General features: G+C 43.9%; 1 protein-coding gene across 1 annotated transcript; it reads left to right on the top strand.

Annotated features, from left to right (window-relative positions):
- The first annotated feature begins 13,659 nt into the window (after window positions 1–13,659).
- LOC142213342 (olfactory receptor 11L1-like) lies at window positions 13,660–14,601 on the top strand. The gene has a single exon (XM_075281657.1). The coding sequence runs from the start codon at window positions 13,660–13,662 to the stop codon at window positions 14,599–14,601; it is 942 nt and encodes a 313-aa protein (XP_075137758.1).
- The last annotated feature ends 1,165 nt before the right edge of the window (window positions 14,602–15,766 follow it).

Consider the following 15,766-nt stretch of genomic DNA (forward strand, 5'->3'; position numbering starts at 1 on the left):
ACAACTATTATTTGGTTACCTTTATCATGGATGTATAGATGCAGTCAACCTACCGTGAAATTAGGCTTTGAGGGAAAAATTTGTGGAGCAAGAAGGGGTAGCAATACCTCCTTGTTATGAGTTTGTGACTCTTCTCTTAGGGTCCATTTACATGGAGGAAAATGGTGAGGAATTTGGTGTGGAATTTCAGCACTGAAAAAAAAAGCCTCACATTGACTTCAATGGGTTGCTTTTTCTGCTAGTGGACAAAGGAACCCATTGAAGTCAATGGGAGGCTTTTTTTCAGCGCTGAAATTCCACACTAAATTCCCCACCATTTTCCTCTGTGTGAATGGACCCTTAGGCTGAACAGGATAGTTTATGGGAGAAATTTGGTTCAGTAATACAGATTGTGGAGAAAATGACATGTGCCTGTGGGGATGTCTATCTCCAAATGAGCAAAGGAAGGAGCTCACTTGACAATACTCTAGCCAAGAAAGCTGTTGCGTGGGCCATTGGGTCTGTAGTTCCGTGCATCCTGGTAAGGGGGAGCCAGAGAGTATCTGATGTGCATAAGAGTAACCCCTGCAATTCCACCCCAAAAGGTGTACAAACCTTGGGAAATGCGTGTTTTTGAAACACTGGTGGACCACCCACATGGGAAAGGGCATGAGCAGTCCATGCCAAGACTGCGACAAGTGTAGAATTCCAATAGTGATAAAACCTCCTTGTTTAAGACCCCTAACTGGTCTAAAAAATGCAATATAAAAAAGTAAAAAAAAATATATATATAAAAAGTAAAAATTCTAATCACCGTCCTCTCTCTACAATACATATACAAATAAAAAAATAGCAAATCAAAAAGCAATCAAAAGTACCAAATCAATGCTTTTTTACTGTTTCTCCTCTGATACCAGTTTGAATAAAATCTGATCAAAGCAATAGACATTCCCCTAAAAATTCACCTGGTCTCACATAAAACGTTGTCCTATTCATTTCCATACTTGTAAATATAAAAAAAAAGTTATAAATATCAGAATATGGCGACTTTAAGAAAAATTATTTTTGCAATGTTTTGTATTTTTGTTAAAGAGGACCTTTCACCACCTGGGGCACATGCGGTTTAATACACAGCTAGAGAGCCGATAGCGCACTCTTGGCTTTCCCGTTCTGTGCCCGCAGTGAAGAGCTATCGGAGCTGGTACTATAGCTCTTCACTGTCAGAAAGGCATTTGTGACAGTCAGTCAGGAACGCCCTTCCTCACAGTAGCGTCTATTGTGCTGTACTGTGAGAGGGGGTGTATTCCTTACAACCCAGTGATGACGCTGAGCGGTGAGGAACGCCCCCCCCATGGACAAGTACTATGAGGAGGCGAGGGAGGCTTCCTCACCGCTCTCACTGTACAGCGCTATAGACACTGCTGTGAGGAAGGGCGTTCCTGACAGACTGTCAGAAACACCCTTCTGATGGTGAAGAGCTATGGTATTGGCACAGATAGCTCTTCACCTGGGGCACAGAACATGAAAGCCGATAGTGTGCTGAATTCAATTCACTGTCGGCTTTTTAGTGGTGTATTACACTGCATGTCCCCCAGATGGCGAAAGGTCCTCATTAAGGGCTTAAAAAGTAATTAAAACAATATAAATGTGGTATCTTCCGAATCATACCAAAACATAGAACATAGGTGACATGTTACTCTGGGTGCATAGTGAACGCCATAAAAACGAAGCATGTAATAAAGTTATACACTCGCACTTTTTATCCCATTCACCCCATTCTGATTTTTTTTCCAGCTTCCCAGTACATTGTACAGAATAATAAATGGTACAATTATGAAGAACAGTTTGACAATGGTAAAGATCTACATATGAATACATACTTTCAAAAGCAGTATCACCCCATAGGGTCAATAAGGGAATCAAGAATCATATATAACAGAGACTTGTGGATTGCTATAGATACTCCCTGTACTTTGGCAACGGGGTTCGAGCTATGAAACTATAGGATATAATACCGGTCACAGAAGGATGGTAATTGGTCAGATTTGAAGTGTGTATCATTCAATAGGAGCATGTTAGCCCTATGCTTCGGCATGCCATATAACATCTGAGATCAAGGTCTCTATTACACTTAGGAGACCTTGTCCCTCAATTACTTAAACCTATGGGAGGATTGCTGGGAAAGTAACCAGGTTTTGACCAGAGAAGAGAGAGTAGAACCTCCCTCTTGGGCCTACTCCCAATATGGTCGTGCTACGAGGCATGGAAATGAGCCAAAATGTTGGCTGTCCACTTTTATTTACTGTACAGTATAGTGCAAATTCCCAGTCTAATGTCATTATTGGTCTATCACTGAAAGCGGTTATTCAGTTTCTACTATTGATGGACTATTCTTGTAATAGGCCATCAATATTAGATCTGTGGTGGTCCGACACCCGGATCCTCCACAGATCAGCTGTACCAGGGCAGTGCAGCTCCCGGTAATGTTGTGACTCTGCTGACTTACTTTACAAATCATAGCAGTGGGTGTAATGCTACTGGTGCAATGCTGCCCATAAGCCTTGAATAAGACAGTGCTACAGTACCTACACCCGCTGCTACAGCTTGTACCGTGGGTGAGAATATAAACATTACTGGATATCAGACCCTTGCAGATCTAATAGGATAGCCCATCAAGAGTAGAAACTGGCCAACCCCCTTAAGCTACTGTACATTCCCTACTCAGGAATTATTATGGGGCGCCCCATTTTTAGTACGTGCCAGTGTCTCGTTGATTTCTCTATGTATCCATTTATTTTCCATGCTTTTGTAAATTTGGGTGGAAAATGAATCGTTAAGTTAATTTGTTCCAGCTGACGAGGGATTTACTATAATGAGACCTAGAGGAATGGTCCCTTAGGGGTTAATAATGAACCGTGAGGTTAGAGCCTATATAAATATACGACAGGCGTATTATATATAGTGTGGAGAACAGAACAGACAGTGAGATACATCTGCGTACAGAATGCTACTGGGACATATTTCAGAATTGTAAGTATATAGAAACAGGAGAGTAAATAATACATGTATCTTAACCCTATAACAACATTTTACAGAATTAATTGAATCCCAGTGAGCTGCACAAACCACTTTTGGGTGTACATATCTTTTTCAATGTTTTCTCTAGCAAAAATATTTGATTTTAAACCATTGTAGGCTGAGGCCTCCCATTGCGGAAAATCAGCTATTTTGGGGCAGATTTAGCTGATTTGGATTTTTGAGCCAAAGCCAGTGGATTGAGAATAAGGTAGAATTATAAGAGCTTACTCTTTATTAGAGATGAGCGAACAGTGTTCTATCGAACTCATGTTCGATCGGATATTAGGCTGTTCGGCATGTTCGAATCGAATCGAACACCGCGTGGTAAAGTGCGCCATTACTCGATTCCCCTCCCACCTTCCCTGGCGCCTTTTTTGCTCCAATAACAGCGCAGGGTAGGTGGGACAGGAACTACGACACCGGTGACGTTGAAAAAAGTAGGCAAAACCCATTGGCTGCCGAAAACATGTGACCTCTAATTTAAAAGAACAGCGACGCCCAGCTTCGCGTCATTCTGAGCTTGCAATTCACCGAGGACGGAGGTTTCCGTCCAGCTAGCTAGGGCTTAGATTCTGGGTAGGCAGGGACAGGCTAGGATAGGAAGGAGAAGACAACCAACAGCTCTTGTAAGAGCTAAATTCCAGGGAGAAGCTTGTCAGTGTAACGTGGCACTGACGGGCTCAATCGCCGCAACCCAGCTTTCCCAGGATCCTGAATGGAATACACTGTCAGTGTATTCCCGTATACCCGATATATACCCCGATACCCGTTCCAACGGTGTGCCCCCCCACCTTCACCCCAGAAATACCCTGCAAGTCCCCTAGCAATAGAATTGGGGCTATATACACCCACAATTTTTACTACTGGTATACAGTGCCATTGTCTGACTGGGAATTCAAAGAATATATTGGGAATACAAATACCCTCATTTCTTGCTACTGCCATATAGTGCCAGTTTCTGACTGGTAATTCAAAGAATATATTGGGGTTACGTGCACCCACAATTTTTACTACTGGTATACAGTGCCATTGTCTGACTGGGAATTCAAAGAATATATTGGGAATACAAATACCCTCATTTCTTGCTACTGCCATATAGTGCCAGTGTCTGACTGGGAATTCAAAGAATATATTGGGGTTACGTGCACCCACAATTTTTACTACTGGTATACAGTGCCATTGTCTGACTGGGAATTCAAAGAGTATATTGGGAATACAAATACCCTCATTTCTTGCTACTGCCATATAGTGCCAGTTTCTGACTGGGAATTCAAAGAATATATTGGGGTTACGTGCACCCACAATTTTTACTACTGGTATACAGTGCCATTGTCTGACTGGGAATTCAAAGAATATATTGGGAATACAAATACCCTCATTTCTTGCTACTGCCATATAGTGCCAGTGTCTGACTGGGAATTCAAAGAATATATTGGGGTTACGTGCACCCACAATTTTTACTACTGGTATACAGTGCCATTGTCTGACTGGGAATTCAAAGAATATATTGGGAATACAAATACCCTCATTTCTTGCTACTGCCATATAGTGCCAGTGTCTGACTGGGAATTCAAAGAATATATTGGGGTTACGTGCACCCACAATTTTTACTACTGGTATACAGTGCCATTGTCTGACTGGGAATTCAAAGAATATATTGGGAATACAAATACCCTCATTTCTTGCTACTGCCATATAGTGCCAGTGTCTGACTGGTAATTCAAAGAATATATTGGGGTTACGTGCACCCACAATTTTTACTACTGGTATACAGTGCCATTGTCTGACTGGGAATTCAAAGAATATATTGGGAATACAAATACCCTCATTTCTTGCTACTGCCATATAGTGCCAGTGTCTGACTGGTAATTCAAAGAATATATTGGGGTTACGTGCACCCACAATTTTTACTACTGGTATACAGTGCCATTGTCTGACTGGGAATTCAAAGAATATATTGGGAATACAAATACCCTCATTTCTTGCTACTGCCATATAGTGCCAGTGTCTGACTGGGAATTCAAAGAATATATTGGGGTTACGTGCACCCACAATTTTTACTACTGGTATACAGTGCCATTGTCTGACTGGGAATTCAAAGAATATATTGGGAATACAAATACCCTCATTTCTTGCTACTGCCATATAGTGCCAGTGTCTGACTGGGAATTCAAAGAATATATTGGGGTTACGTGCACCCACAATTTTTACTACTGGTATACAGTGCCATTGTCTGACTGGGAATTCAAAGAATATATTGGGAATACAAATACCCTCATTTCTTGCTACTGCCATATAGTGCCAGTGTCTGACTGGGAATTCAAAGAATATATTGGGGTTACGTGCACCCACAATTTTTACTACTGGTATACAGTGCCATTGTCTGACTGGGAATTCAAAGAATATATTGGGAATACAAATACCCTCATTTCTTGCTACTGCCATATAGTGCCAGTGTCTGACTGGTAATTCAAAGAATATATTGGGGTTACGTGCACCCACAATTTTTACTACTGGTATACAGTGCCATTGTCTGACTGGGAATTCAAAGAATATATTGGGAATACAAATACCCTCATTTCTTGCTACTGCCATATAGTGCCAGTGTCTGACTGGTAATTCAAAGAATATATTGGGGTTACGTGCACCCACAATTTTTACTACTGGTATACAGTGCCATTGTCTGACTGGGAATTCAAAGAATATATTGGGAATACAAATACCCTCATTTCTTGCTACTGCCATATAGTGCCAGTGTCTGACTGGGAATTCAAAGAATATATTGGGGTTACGTGCACCCACAATTTTTACTACTGGTATACAGTGCCATTGTCTGACTGGGAATTCAAAGAATATATTGGGAATACAAATACCCTCATTTCTTGCTACTGCCATATAGTGCCAGTTTCTGACTGGGAATTCAAAGAATATATTGGGGTTACGTGCACCCACAATTTTTACTACTGGTATACAGTGCCATTGTCTGACTGGGAATTCAAAGAATATATTGGGAATACAAATACCCTCATTTCTTGCTACTGCCATATAGTGCCAGTGTCTGACTGGGAATTCAAAGAATATATTGGGGTTACGTGCACCCACAATTTTTACTACTGGTATACAGTGCCATTGTCTGACTGGGAATTCAAAGAATATATTGGGAATACAAATACCCTCATTTCTTGCTACTGCCATATAGTGCCAGTGTCTGACTGGTAATTCAAAGAATATATTGGGGTTACGTGCACCCACAATTTTTACTACTGGTATACAGTGCCATTGTCTGACTGGGAATTCAAAGAATATATTGGGGTTATAAATACCCTCATTTCTTGCTACTGCCATATAGTGCCAGTTTCTGACTGGTAATTCAAAGAATATATTGGGGTTACGTGCACCCACAATTTTTACTACTGGTATACAGTGCCATTGTCTGACTGGGAATTCAAAGAGTATATTGGGAATACAAATACCCTCATTTCTTGCTACTGCCATATAGTGCCAGTTTCTGACTGGTAATTCAAAGAATATATTGGGGTTACGTGCACCCACAATTTTTACTACTGGTATACAGTGCCATTGTCTGACTGGGAATTCAAAGAATATATTGGGGTTATAAATACCCTCATTTCTTGCTACTGCCATATAGTGCCAGTTTCTGACTGGTAATTCAAAGAATATATTGGGGTTACGTGCACCCACAATTTTTACTACTGGTATACAGTGCCATTGTCTGACTGGGAATTCAAAGAGTATATTGGGAATACAAATACCCTCATTTCTTGCTACTGCCATATAGTGCCAGTTTCTGACTGGTAATTCAAAGAATATATTGGGGTTACGTGCACCCACAATTTTTACTACTGGTATACAGTGCCATTGTCTGACTGGGAATTCAAAGAATATATTGGGGTTATAAATACCCTCATTTCTTGCTACTGCCATATAGTGCCAGTTTCTGACTGGTAATTCAAAGAATATATTGGGGTTACGTGCACCCACCAAGTTCTCACCGGTCCACACAAACGAGGGGCACACTGTCTAAGGTCTGGGACACCTTGATGGCACCCCCTCGCCAAAGTGCCGCCACGGAGGGTCCTAGTGTCACCAGGCGTGAGAAGTATAGGCGCATGTTGCGGGAATACCTTTCCGACCACAGCCCTGTCCTCTCCGACCCCTCTGCGCCCTACACGTATTGGGTGTCGAAGTTGGACCTGTGGCTTGAACTTGCCCTATATGCCTTGGAGGTGCTGTCCTGTCCTGCCGCCAGCGTCCTATCTGAGAGGGTGTTCAGTGCAGCCGGTGGCATCATCACTGACAAGCGCACCCGTCTGTCAGCTGAGAGTGCCGACCGGCTCACTTTGATAAAAATGAACCACCACTGGATAGAGCCTTCATTTTTGTGCCCACCTGTGTAAAGCACCCCAACATGAAACTCCATGTCTGTACTCAACCTCTCCAATTCCTCCGCATCCTCATACTCATCCACCATAAGCGTTGCACAATTCTGCTAATACTAGGCTCCCTCCAACATGATTTCCCCCAACTCTGCTGGTTAGAGGCTCCCTCCACCCTGATTTCCACCAACTCTGCTGGTTAGAGGCTCCCTCCACCCTGCTTTCCCACAACTCTGCTGGTTAGAGGCTCCTTCCACCATGAATTTGCCCAAACTGGGCTGTTTAGAGGCTCCCTCCACCATGAATTGGTCCAAACTGGGCTGGTTAGAGGCTCCCTCCACCATTAATTGGTCCAAACTGGGCTGGTTAGAGGCTCCCTCCACCATGAATTTGCCCAAACTGGGCTGTTTAGAGGCTCCCTCCACCATGAATTTGCCCAAACTGGGCTGTTTAGAGGCTCCCTCCACCATGAATTGGTCCAAACTGGGTTTTTTAGAGGCTCCCTCCACCATGAATTGGTCCAAACTGGGGTGGTTAGAGGCTCCCTCCACCATTAATTGGTCCAAACTGGGCTGGTTAGAGGCTCCCTCCACCATTAATTGGTCCAAACTGGGCTGGTTAGAGGCTCCCTCCACCATGAATTTGCCCAAACTGGGCTGGTTAGAGGCTCCCTCCACCATTAATTGGTCCAAACTGGGGTTTTTAGAGGCTCCCTCCACCATGAATTGGTCCAAACTTGGCTGTTTAGAGGCTCCCTCCACCATGAATTGGTCCAAACTGGGGTGGTTAGAGGCTCCCTCCACCATTAATTGGTCCAAACTGGGCTGGTTAGAGGCTCCCTCCACCATTAATTGGTCCAAACTGGGCTGGTTAGAGGCTCCCTCCACCATGAATTTGCCCAAACTGGGCTGTTTAGAGGCTCCCTCCACCATGAATTTGCCCAAACTGGGCTGGTTAGAGGCTCCCTCCACCATGAATTGGTCCAAACTGGGGTTTTTAGAGGCTCCCTCCACCATGAATTGGTCCAAACTGGGGTGGTTAGAGGCTCCCTCCACCATTAATTGGTCCAAACTGGGCTGGTTAGAGGCTCCCTCCACCATTAATTGGTCCAAACTGGGCTGGTTAGAGGCTCCCTCCACCATGAATTTGCCCAAACTGGGCTGTTTAGAGGCTCCCTCCACCATGAATTTGCCCAAACTGGGCTGTTTAGAGGCTCCCTCCACCATGAATTGGTCCAAACTGGGTTTTTTAGAGGCTCCCTCCACCATGAATTGGTCCAAACTGGGGTGGTTAGAGGCTCCCTCCACCATTAATTGGTCCAAACTGGGCTGGTTAGAGGCTCCCTCCACCATTAATTGGTCCAAACTGGGCTGGTTAGAGGCTCCCTCCACCATGAATTTGCCCAAACTGGGCTGGTTAGAGGCTCCCTCCACCATTAATTGGTCCAAACTGGGGTTTTTAGAGGCTCCCTCCACCATGAATTGGTCCAAACTTGGCTGTTTAGAGGCTCCCTCCACCATGAATTGGTCCAAACTGGGGTGGTTAGAGGCTCCCTCCACCATTAATTGGTCCAAACTGGGCTGGTTAGAGGCTCCCTCCACCATTAATTGGTCCAAACTGGGCTGGTTAGAGGCTCCCTCCACCATGAATTTGCCCAAACTGGGCTGTTTAGAGGCTCCCTCCACCATGAATTTGCCCAAACTGGGCTGGTTAGAGGCTCCCTCCACCATGAATTGGTCCAAACTGGGGTTTTTAGAGGCTCCCTCCACCATGAATTGGTCCAAACTGGGGTGGTTAGAGGCTCCCTCCACCATTAATTGGTCCAAACTGGGCTGGTTAGAGGCTCCCTCCACCATTAATTGGTCCAAACTGGGCTGGTTAGAGGCTCCCTCCACCATGAATTTGCCCAAACTGGGCTGTTTAGAGGCTCCCTCCACCATGAATTTGCCCAAACTGGGCTGGTTAGAGGCTCCCTCCACCATGAATTGGTCCAAACTGGGGTTTTTAGAGGCTCCCTCCACCATGAATTGGTCCAAACTTGGCTGTTTAGAGGCTCCCTCCACCATGAATTGGTCCAAACTGGGGTGGTTAGAGGCTCCCTCCACCATTAATTGGTCCAAACTGGGCTGGTTAGAGGCTCCCTCCACCATTAATTGGTCCAAACTGGGCTGGTTAGAGGCTCCCTCCACCATGAATTTGCCCAAACTGGGCTGTTTAGAGGCTCCCTCCACCATGAATTTGCCCAAACTGGGCTGGTTAGAGGCTCCCTCCACCATGAATTGGTCCAAACTGGGGTTTTTAGAGGCTCCCTCCACCATGAATTGGTCCAAACTTGGCTGTTTAGAGGCTCCCTCCACCATGAATTGGTCCAAACTGGGGTGGTTAGAGGCTCCCTCCACCATTAATTGGTCCAAACTGGGCTGGTTAGAGGCTCCCTCCACCATTAATTGGTCCAAACTGGGCTGGTTAGAGGCTCCCTCCACCATGAATTTGCCCAAACTGGGCTGTTTAGAGGCTCCCTCCACCATGAATTTGCCCAAACTGGGCTGGTTAGAGGCTCCCTCCACCATGAATTGGTCCAAACTGGGGTTTTTAGAGGCTCCCTCCACCATGAATTGGTCCAAACTGGGGTGGTTAGAGGCTCCCTCCACCATTAATTGGTCCAAACTGGGCTGGTTAGAGGCTCCCTCCACCATTAATTGGTCCAAACTGGGCTGGTTAGAGGCTCCCTCCACCATTAATTGGTCCAAACTGGGCTGGTTAGAGGCTCCCTCCACCATGAATTTGCCCAAACTGGGCTGTTTAGAGGCTCCCTCCACCATGAATTTGCCCAAACTGGGCTGGTTAGAGGCTCCCTCCACCATGAATTGGTCCAAACTGGGGTTTTTAGAGGCTCCCTCCACCATGAATTGGTCCAAACTGGGGTTTTTAGAGGCTCCCTCCACCATGAATTGGTCCAAACTGGGGTGGTTAGAGGCTCCCTCCACCATTAATTGGTCCAAACTGGGCTGGTTAGAGGCTCCCTCCACCATTAATTGGTCCAAACTGGGCTGGTTAGAGGCTCCCTCCACCATGAATTTGCCCAAACTGGGCTGTTTAGAGGCTCCCTCCACCATGAATTGGTCCAAACTTGGCTGTTTAGAGGCTCCCTCCACCATTAATTGGTCCAAACTGGGGTGGTTAGAGGCTCCCTCCACCATTAATTGGTCCAAACTGGGCTGGTTAGAGGCTCCCTCCACCATTAATTGGTCCAAACTGGGCTGGTTAGAGGCTCCCTCCACCATGAATTTGCCCAAACTGGGCTGGTTAGAGGCTCCCTCCACCATGAATTGGTCCAAACTGGGTTTTTTAGAGGCTCCCTCCACCATGAATTTGCCCAAACTGGGCTGGTTAGAGGCTCCCTCCACCATGAATTGGTCCAAACTGGGGTTTTTAGAGGCTCCCTCCACCATGAATTTGCCCAAACTCTGCTGGTTAGAGGCTCAATCCACCCTGATTTTCAAAACAAATGTTGGTGCCAACCTCAACTTACTACAAGGGCCAAATTCACTGCTGGTGACAAGCTCTCCTCACTGCAAGTGCCAAATACACATGTTTCAAGGTGTTTTCCTACTGTCAGAGAGGTGGTATTGAGTGTGTAAAGTGTGTAGTTGTTAGGCTGTGATGTTGGGGTAATAGAGGGTCTTTGGTGTGTTAGATGCCCCCAGACATGCTTCCCCTGCTGTCCCAGTGTCATTCCAGAGGTGTTGGCATCATTTCCTGGGGTGTCATAGTGGACTTGGTGACCCTCCAGACACGGATTTGGGTTTCCCCCTTAACGAGTATCTGTTCCCCATAGACTATAATGGGGTTCGAAACCCGTTCGAACACACGAACATTGAGCGGCTGTTCGAATCGAATTTCGAACCTCGAACATTTTAGTGTTCGCTCATCTCTACTCTTTATGTCATTCCAATTGTAGCCATTCTTAGCATTGGCTCAAAAAATTGTGGCAAAATTAATAAAAAAAAAAAAAAAAAAACTAGCTGCTTTTCAATTTGGAGCCTCAGCCCTACATTGCCCCTATTATATCTTTATGGAAAATGCAAGTGTTTACATAGGCATAATTGTCAAGAGTTTATTCTTGTCTGTCACAGCGCATGGAAATTTTCCTGGACCAAGGGAGCTTGAGATTTCAGGATCGATTTTAAAATCTGATTTCCGATCATTTTCCAGCCGATCCCGATCGTGAAATTTGCTCGATTGCCGATTGGGATCAGGAAAGATCGGATCCCGATCGGCAATCAAGAAAATTTCATGATTTTAAAATCCGATTTCCAATCATTTTCCAGTGTAAAATTTGTTTGATCGCCGATAGGAATCTGATCTTTTCTGATCCTGATCCTCAACCCTAGTCAATGCTTCTCTATGTGAATCGAGATCGGCTGGAAAATGACTGGAAATTGGATTTTAAAATCGATCTTGAAATCTCAAGGTCGGCTCAACCCCAATGTGGACATCTGCAACAACAGCATTATACGGGAGATTCACTCGAAAGAGGCCCCAAATATTCTGTAAAAACTCTCGCTAGGACAAAGCAATCTGAAAAAAGCAATGTGCAATGTTGTCTTCTGCATATGGAGCTTCAAACAAGTTTCGAGCTCCTCAACGACAAGCTTTTTCATTCATCATTGACATGTTGAATAAGATCTCTGTCTCTTGTGCTAGGCATATCTGAGGTTTCAGAGGTGACTGCTTCAGGCAGTGTTGATTTGTGTCCTGCATCATTTTCGGATGGCCTCCACCATGAGAAGGAATCGATCATTCCAGCAAAGTCTGGTGTTTTGTTTTGTTTTTTAGTGCAGACTGGGGTAACCATTAGCTGAGTGCGAGATCTTTAATGTAGGGGGTGGTAAAAGAGTTTCTACTTATGGAGATCTTCAAGTTCATGTTGAATGTTTTATTGGCCAGTGTAGTATTGCCTTGGCTCTCTAAATCAGTAATGCTAACTTCATACTAGTGCCAATTTATCATTTTTATGGTCCGTTTGAGGACATAACTAGAACCAGAACTCCAACAGATGGGGTCTGTTGGAAATTGCTGGACAAAAAAGTTAAGTCTATGGGATTGATGAAAATAGTCAAGAGCTGTGTCCTAGCACTATTTTGGTCAGTTGCATTCAAACTGAAGGGACTCAGTGCATTTAGGGATCATGACGCTGACACACCCCATATGACCACTGACGTCCAATCACAGGCCTGGTAAACCTGAAACACATGATGTCAGCCACGAGTCTGGAGAAGGCCAGAAGAAGGACCAGAGTGCTGAGCACTGTGATGAGGCCCAGAAGAAGTGAGGAAAGATGAGTATAAGTTTTTTCACCTCTCCGGTGCATCCACTAATTATGCTTTGGGGTGTTAGGAGACATCAGAAAAAACACTTGCTACCCACTGTAAAATTTGGTGGAGGTTCCATCATGCTTTGGGGCTGTGTGGACAATGCCGGCACCGGGAATCTTGTTAAAGTTGAGGGTCGCATGGATTCCACTCAGTATCAGCAGATTCTTGAGAATAATGTTCAAGAATCAGTGACGAAGTTGAAGTTACGCCGGGGATGGATATTTCAGCAAGACAATGATCCAAAACACCGCTCCAAATCAACTCAGGCATTCATGCAGAGGAACAATTACAATGTTCTGGAATGGCCATCCCAGTCCCCAGACCTGAATATCATTGAACATCTGTGGGATGATTTGAAGCGGGCTGTCCATGCTCGGCGACCATCTAACTTAACTGAACTTGAATTGTTTGTCCAAAATACCTTTATCCAGGATCCAGGAACTGATTAAAAGCTACAGGAAGTGACTAGAGGCTGTTATCTTTGCAAAAGGAGGATCTACTAAATATTAATGTCACTTTTCTGTTGAGGTGCCCATACTTTTGCACCGGTCAAATTTTGGTTTAATGCATATTGCACATTTTCTGTTAGTACAATAAACCTCATTTCAATCCTGAAATATTACTGTGTCCATCAGTTATTAGATATATCAAACTGAAATGGCTGTTGCAAATACCAAAATATTTAGAACTAAAAATGATTAAGATTAATAGGGGTGCCCAAACTTTTTCATAGGACTGTATATCTTCATTGTGTCATAATATTTCCATTGTGTCTCTTAGGGAAAAAATTAATTTAAAATTGGCTAAAGCCTTTCACCCTTACAAAGATGGAGGACGTCAACAGGACTATTGTCACAGAATTTATTTTATTGGCATTTGAAGATTTTCTCCAGTTCCAAATGTTGCTTTTCATCGCCTGTTTACTCATTTATATTACATGTATTGTTGGGAACATGGTTATATTTTTACTTATTCATTTTGATGCTAAGCTTCATACCCCGATGTATTACTTTATTAGCCGGTTTGCCATTTTGGAAATATTCTATGTTTCCACCATTGTTCCCAAACTTTTAGATATTCTTATTGCAGGTAGAAACAGGATCAGTTTTGTGGGCTGCTTCCTGCAATTATATTGTGTCGATACCACAGGTTTGGTAGAATGTTACCTGCTTACTGTTATGGCTTTTGATAGATATTTTGCCATCACAAACCCCTTTCAATATTTGGTTATAATGAGTCAATGGTGTACCAGGCTTGCCATATTACCATGGATTGGTGGTTCGGTCGCTGCTTTCATGCCAACCATCTTCACAGCAACTTTGACATTCTGTGGTCCCAACATGATTGACCATTTCTTCTGTGACCTGACTCCCTTACAGAATTTGGCGTGTTCTGATCCCTACATCGGTAACCTCATGACAAGCGTAGTTGCCATCCTTGTGGTTGTTATCCCTTTTACCACTATAATCGGATTCTATACTCATATCATAGTCACAGTCTTAAAGATTAAGAGCGTAGAGGGTAAATATAAGGCCTTCTCCACCTGCTCTTCTCATCTTATTGTATCCGGCCTTTACTTTTGCACAGGTATCATTGTCTACGTCAAACCAAGTGGGGGCCAACTTGACAAATTTCTTGCTCTAATATACACAGTTGTGACTCCAATGTTAAATCCGTTTATTTACACATTTAGAAATAGAGATGTGAAACTTGCATTCTTCAGAGTGACAAGTAACTTAAACTCATTGATAAAAATAAGATGCAAATAAGAACTGAAGATCAAATCTTGGTGTAAGTCAATGGTTATATCTTAAATCCAAGGGCAAGTTGAGACTGAATTGAATCTCACATTTGTAGATTTTTTTTGTACAAATTGTGTAAGTTTATATACTGTTTACCTATATGGTTATCATTGTCTGTTAGACTTTGATTTGAAGGGATAATACATTTCCCTACAAGCTGGGATAGGTGCCCAACCTACTGTGATGTTGGGATTTTTGACAGCAGAGGTGGGAGAACCTCAGGAAATTCATCCCAAACTTATTCATGAGATTTCTCGCTAAACTTGTATGCCTCAAATTGAAAGTGTAATTAATAGAGATGAGCGAACAGTAAAATGTTCGAGATTCGATATTTGTTTCGAGTAGCCCCTCAATATTCGACTACTCGAATCGAATATCGAACTCTATTATAGTCTATGGGGGGAAAATGCTTGTTTCAGGGAAGTCAACGTTCGATCAAATTACACTTACCAAGTCCATGAGTGAGGGTCGGGCTGGATCCTCTGAGAAGTCTTCTCCATGCAGCGTCCCCGCGGTGTTTTCCGACTCTGAATTCACTCTGCCAGGCATCGGGCCTGGGCAGAGCCGACTGCGCATGCCCACACTACAAGCGGGCATGCGCAGTCGGCTCTGCCCAGGCCCGATGCCTGGCAGAGTGAATGAAGAGTCGGAAGACACCGCGGGGAAGCTGCACGGAGAAGACTTCTAAAGGTAGGAGAAGAACCAGCGTTGATTGGACGACTGTATAGCATTCGGCCAATCAATGCTGGTTCTGCATCAAACTTTTCCATTCGAATAGCGAGTGGTACTCGATCGAGTATGAGTATTTCAAATACCGTAGTATTCGATCAAATACCTACTCGATCGAATACTACTCGCTCATCTCTAGTTATTAATTTACTGAGGCGTCTATTCATACACCATAGTATAATAGATGGAGGTCCAAGTGAGGTGTGACAACACAAACCATTATACTCGCCTTGATTCACCTCTTCTGAGTATCCTTGCATCCATCCCTTGGCATCCTCTTCTGGTTGACATGTTATTGGGTCTTAGCAGTCACATGGGGTGCACTTGTGTCATAATTCTTGTGTCTAAGTGCTATAATGTCAGTGCACCCTATGTTATTTCCCAATCAGCTAAAAAAAAAGGT

Source organism: Leptodactylus fuscus, chromosome 7, assembly GCF_031893055.1.
Source record: "Leptodactylus fuscus isolate aLepFus1 chromosome 7, aLepFus1.hap2, whole genome shotgun sequence".
Classification (NCBI taxonomy): domain Eukaryota; kingdom Metazoa; phylum Chordata; class Amphibia; order Anura; family Leptodactylidae; genus Leptodactylus; species Leptodactylus fuscus.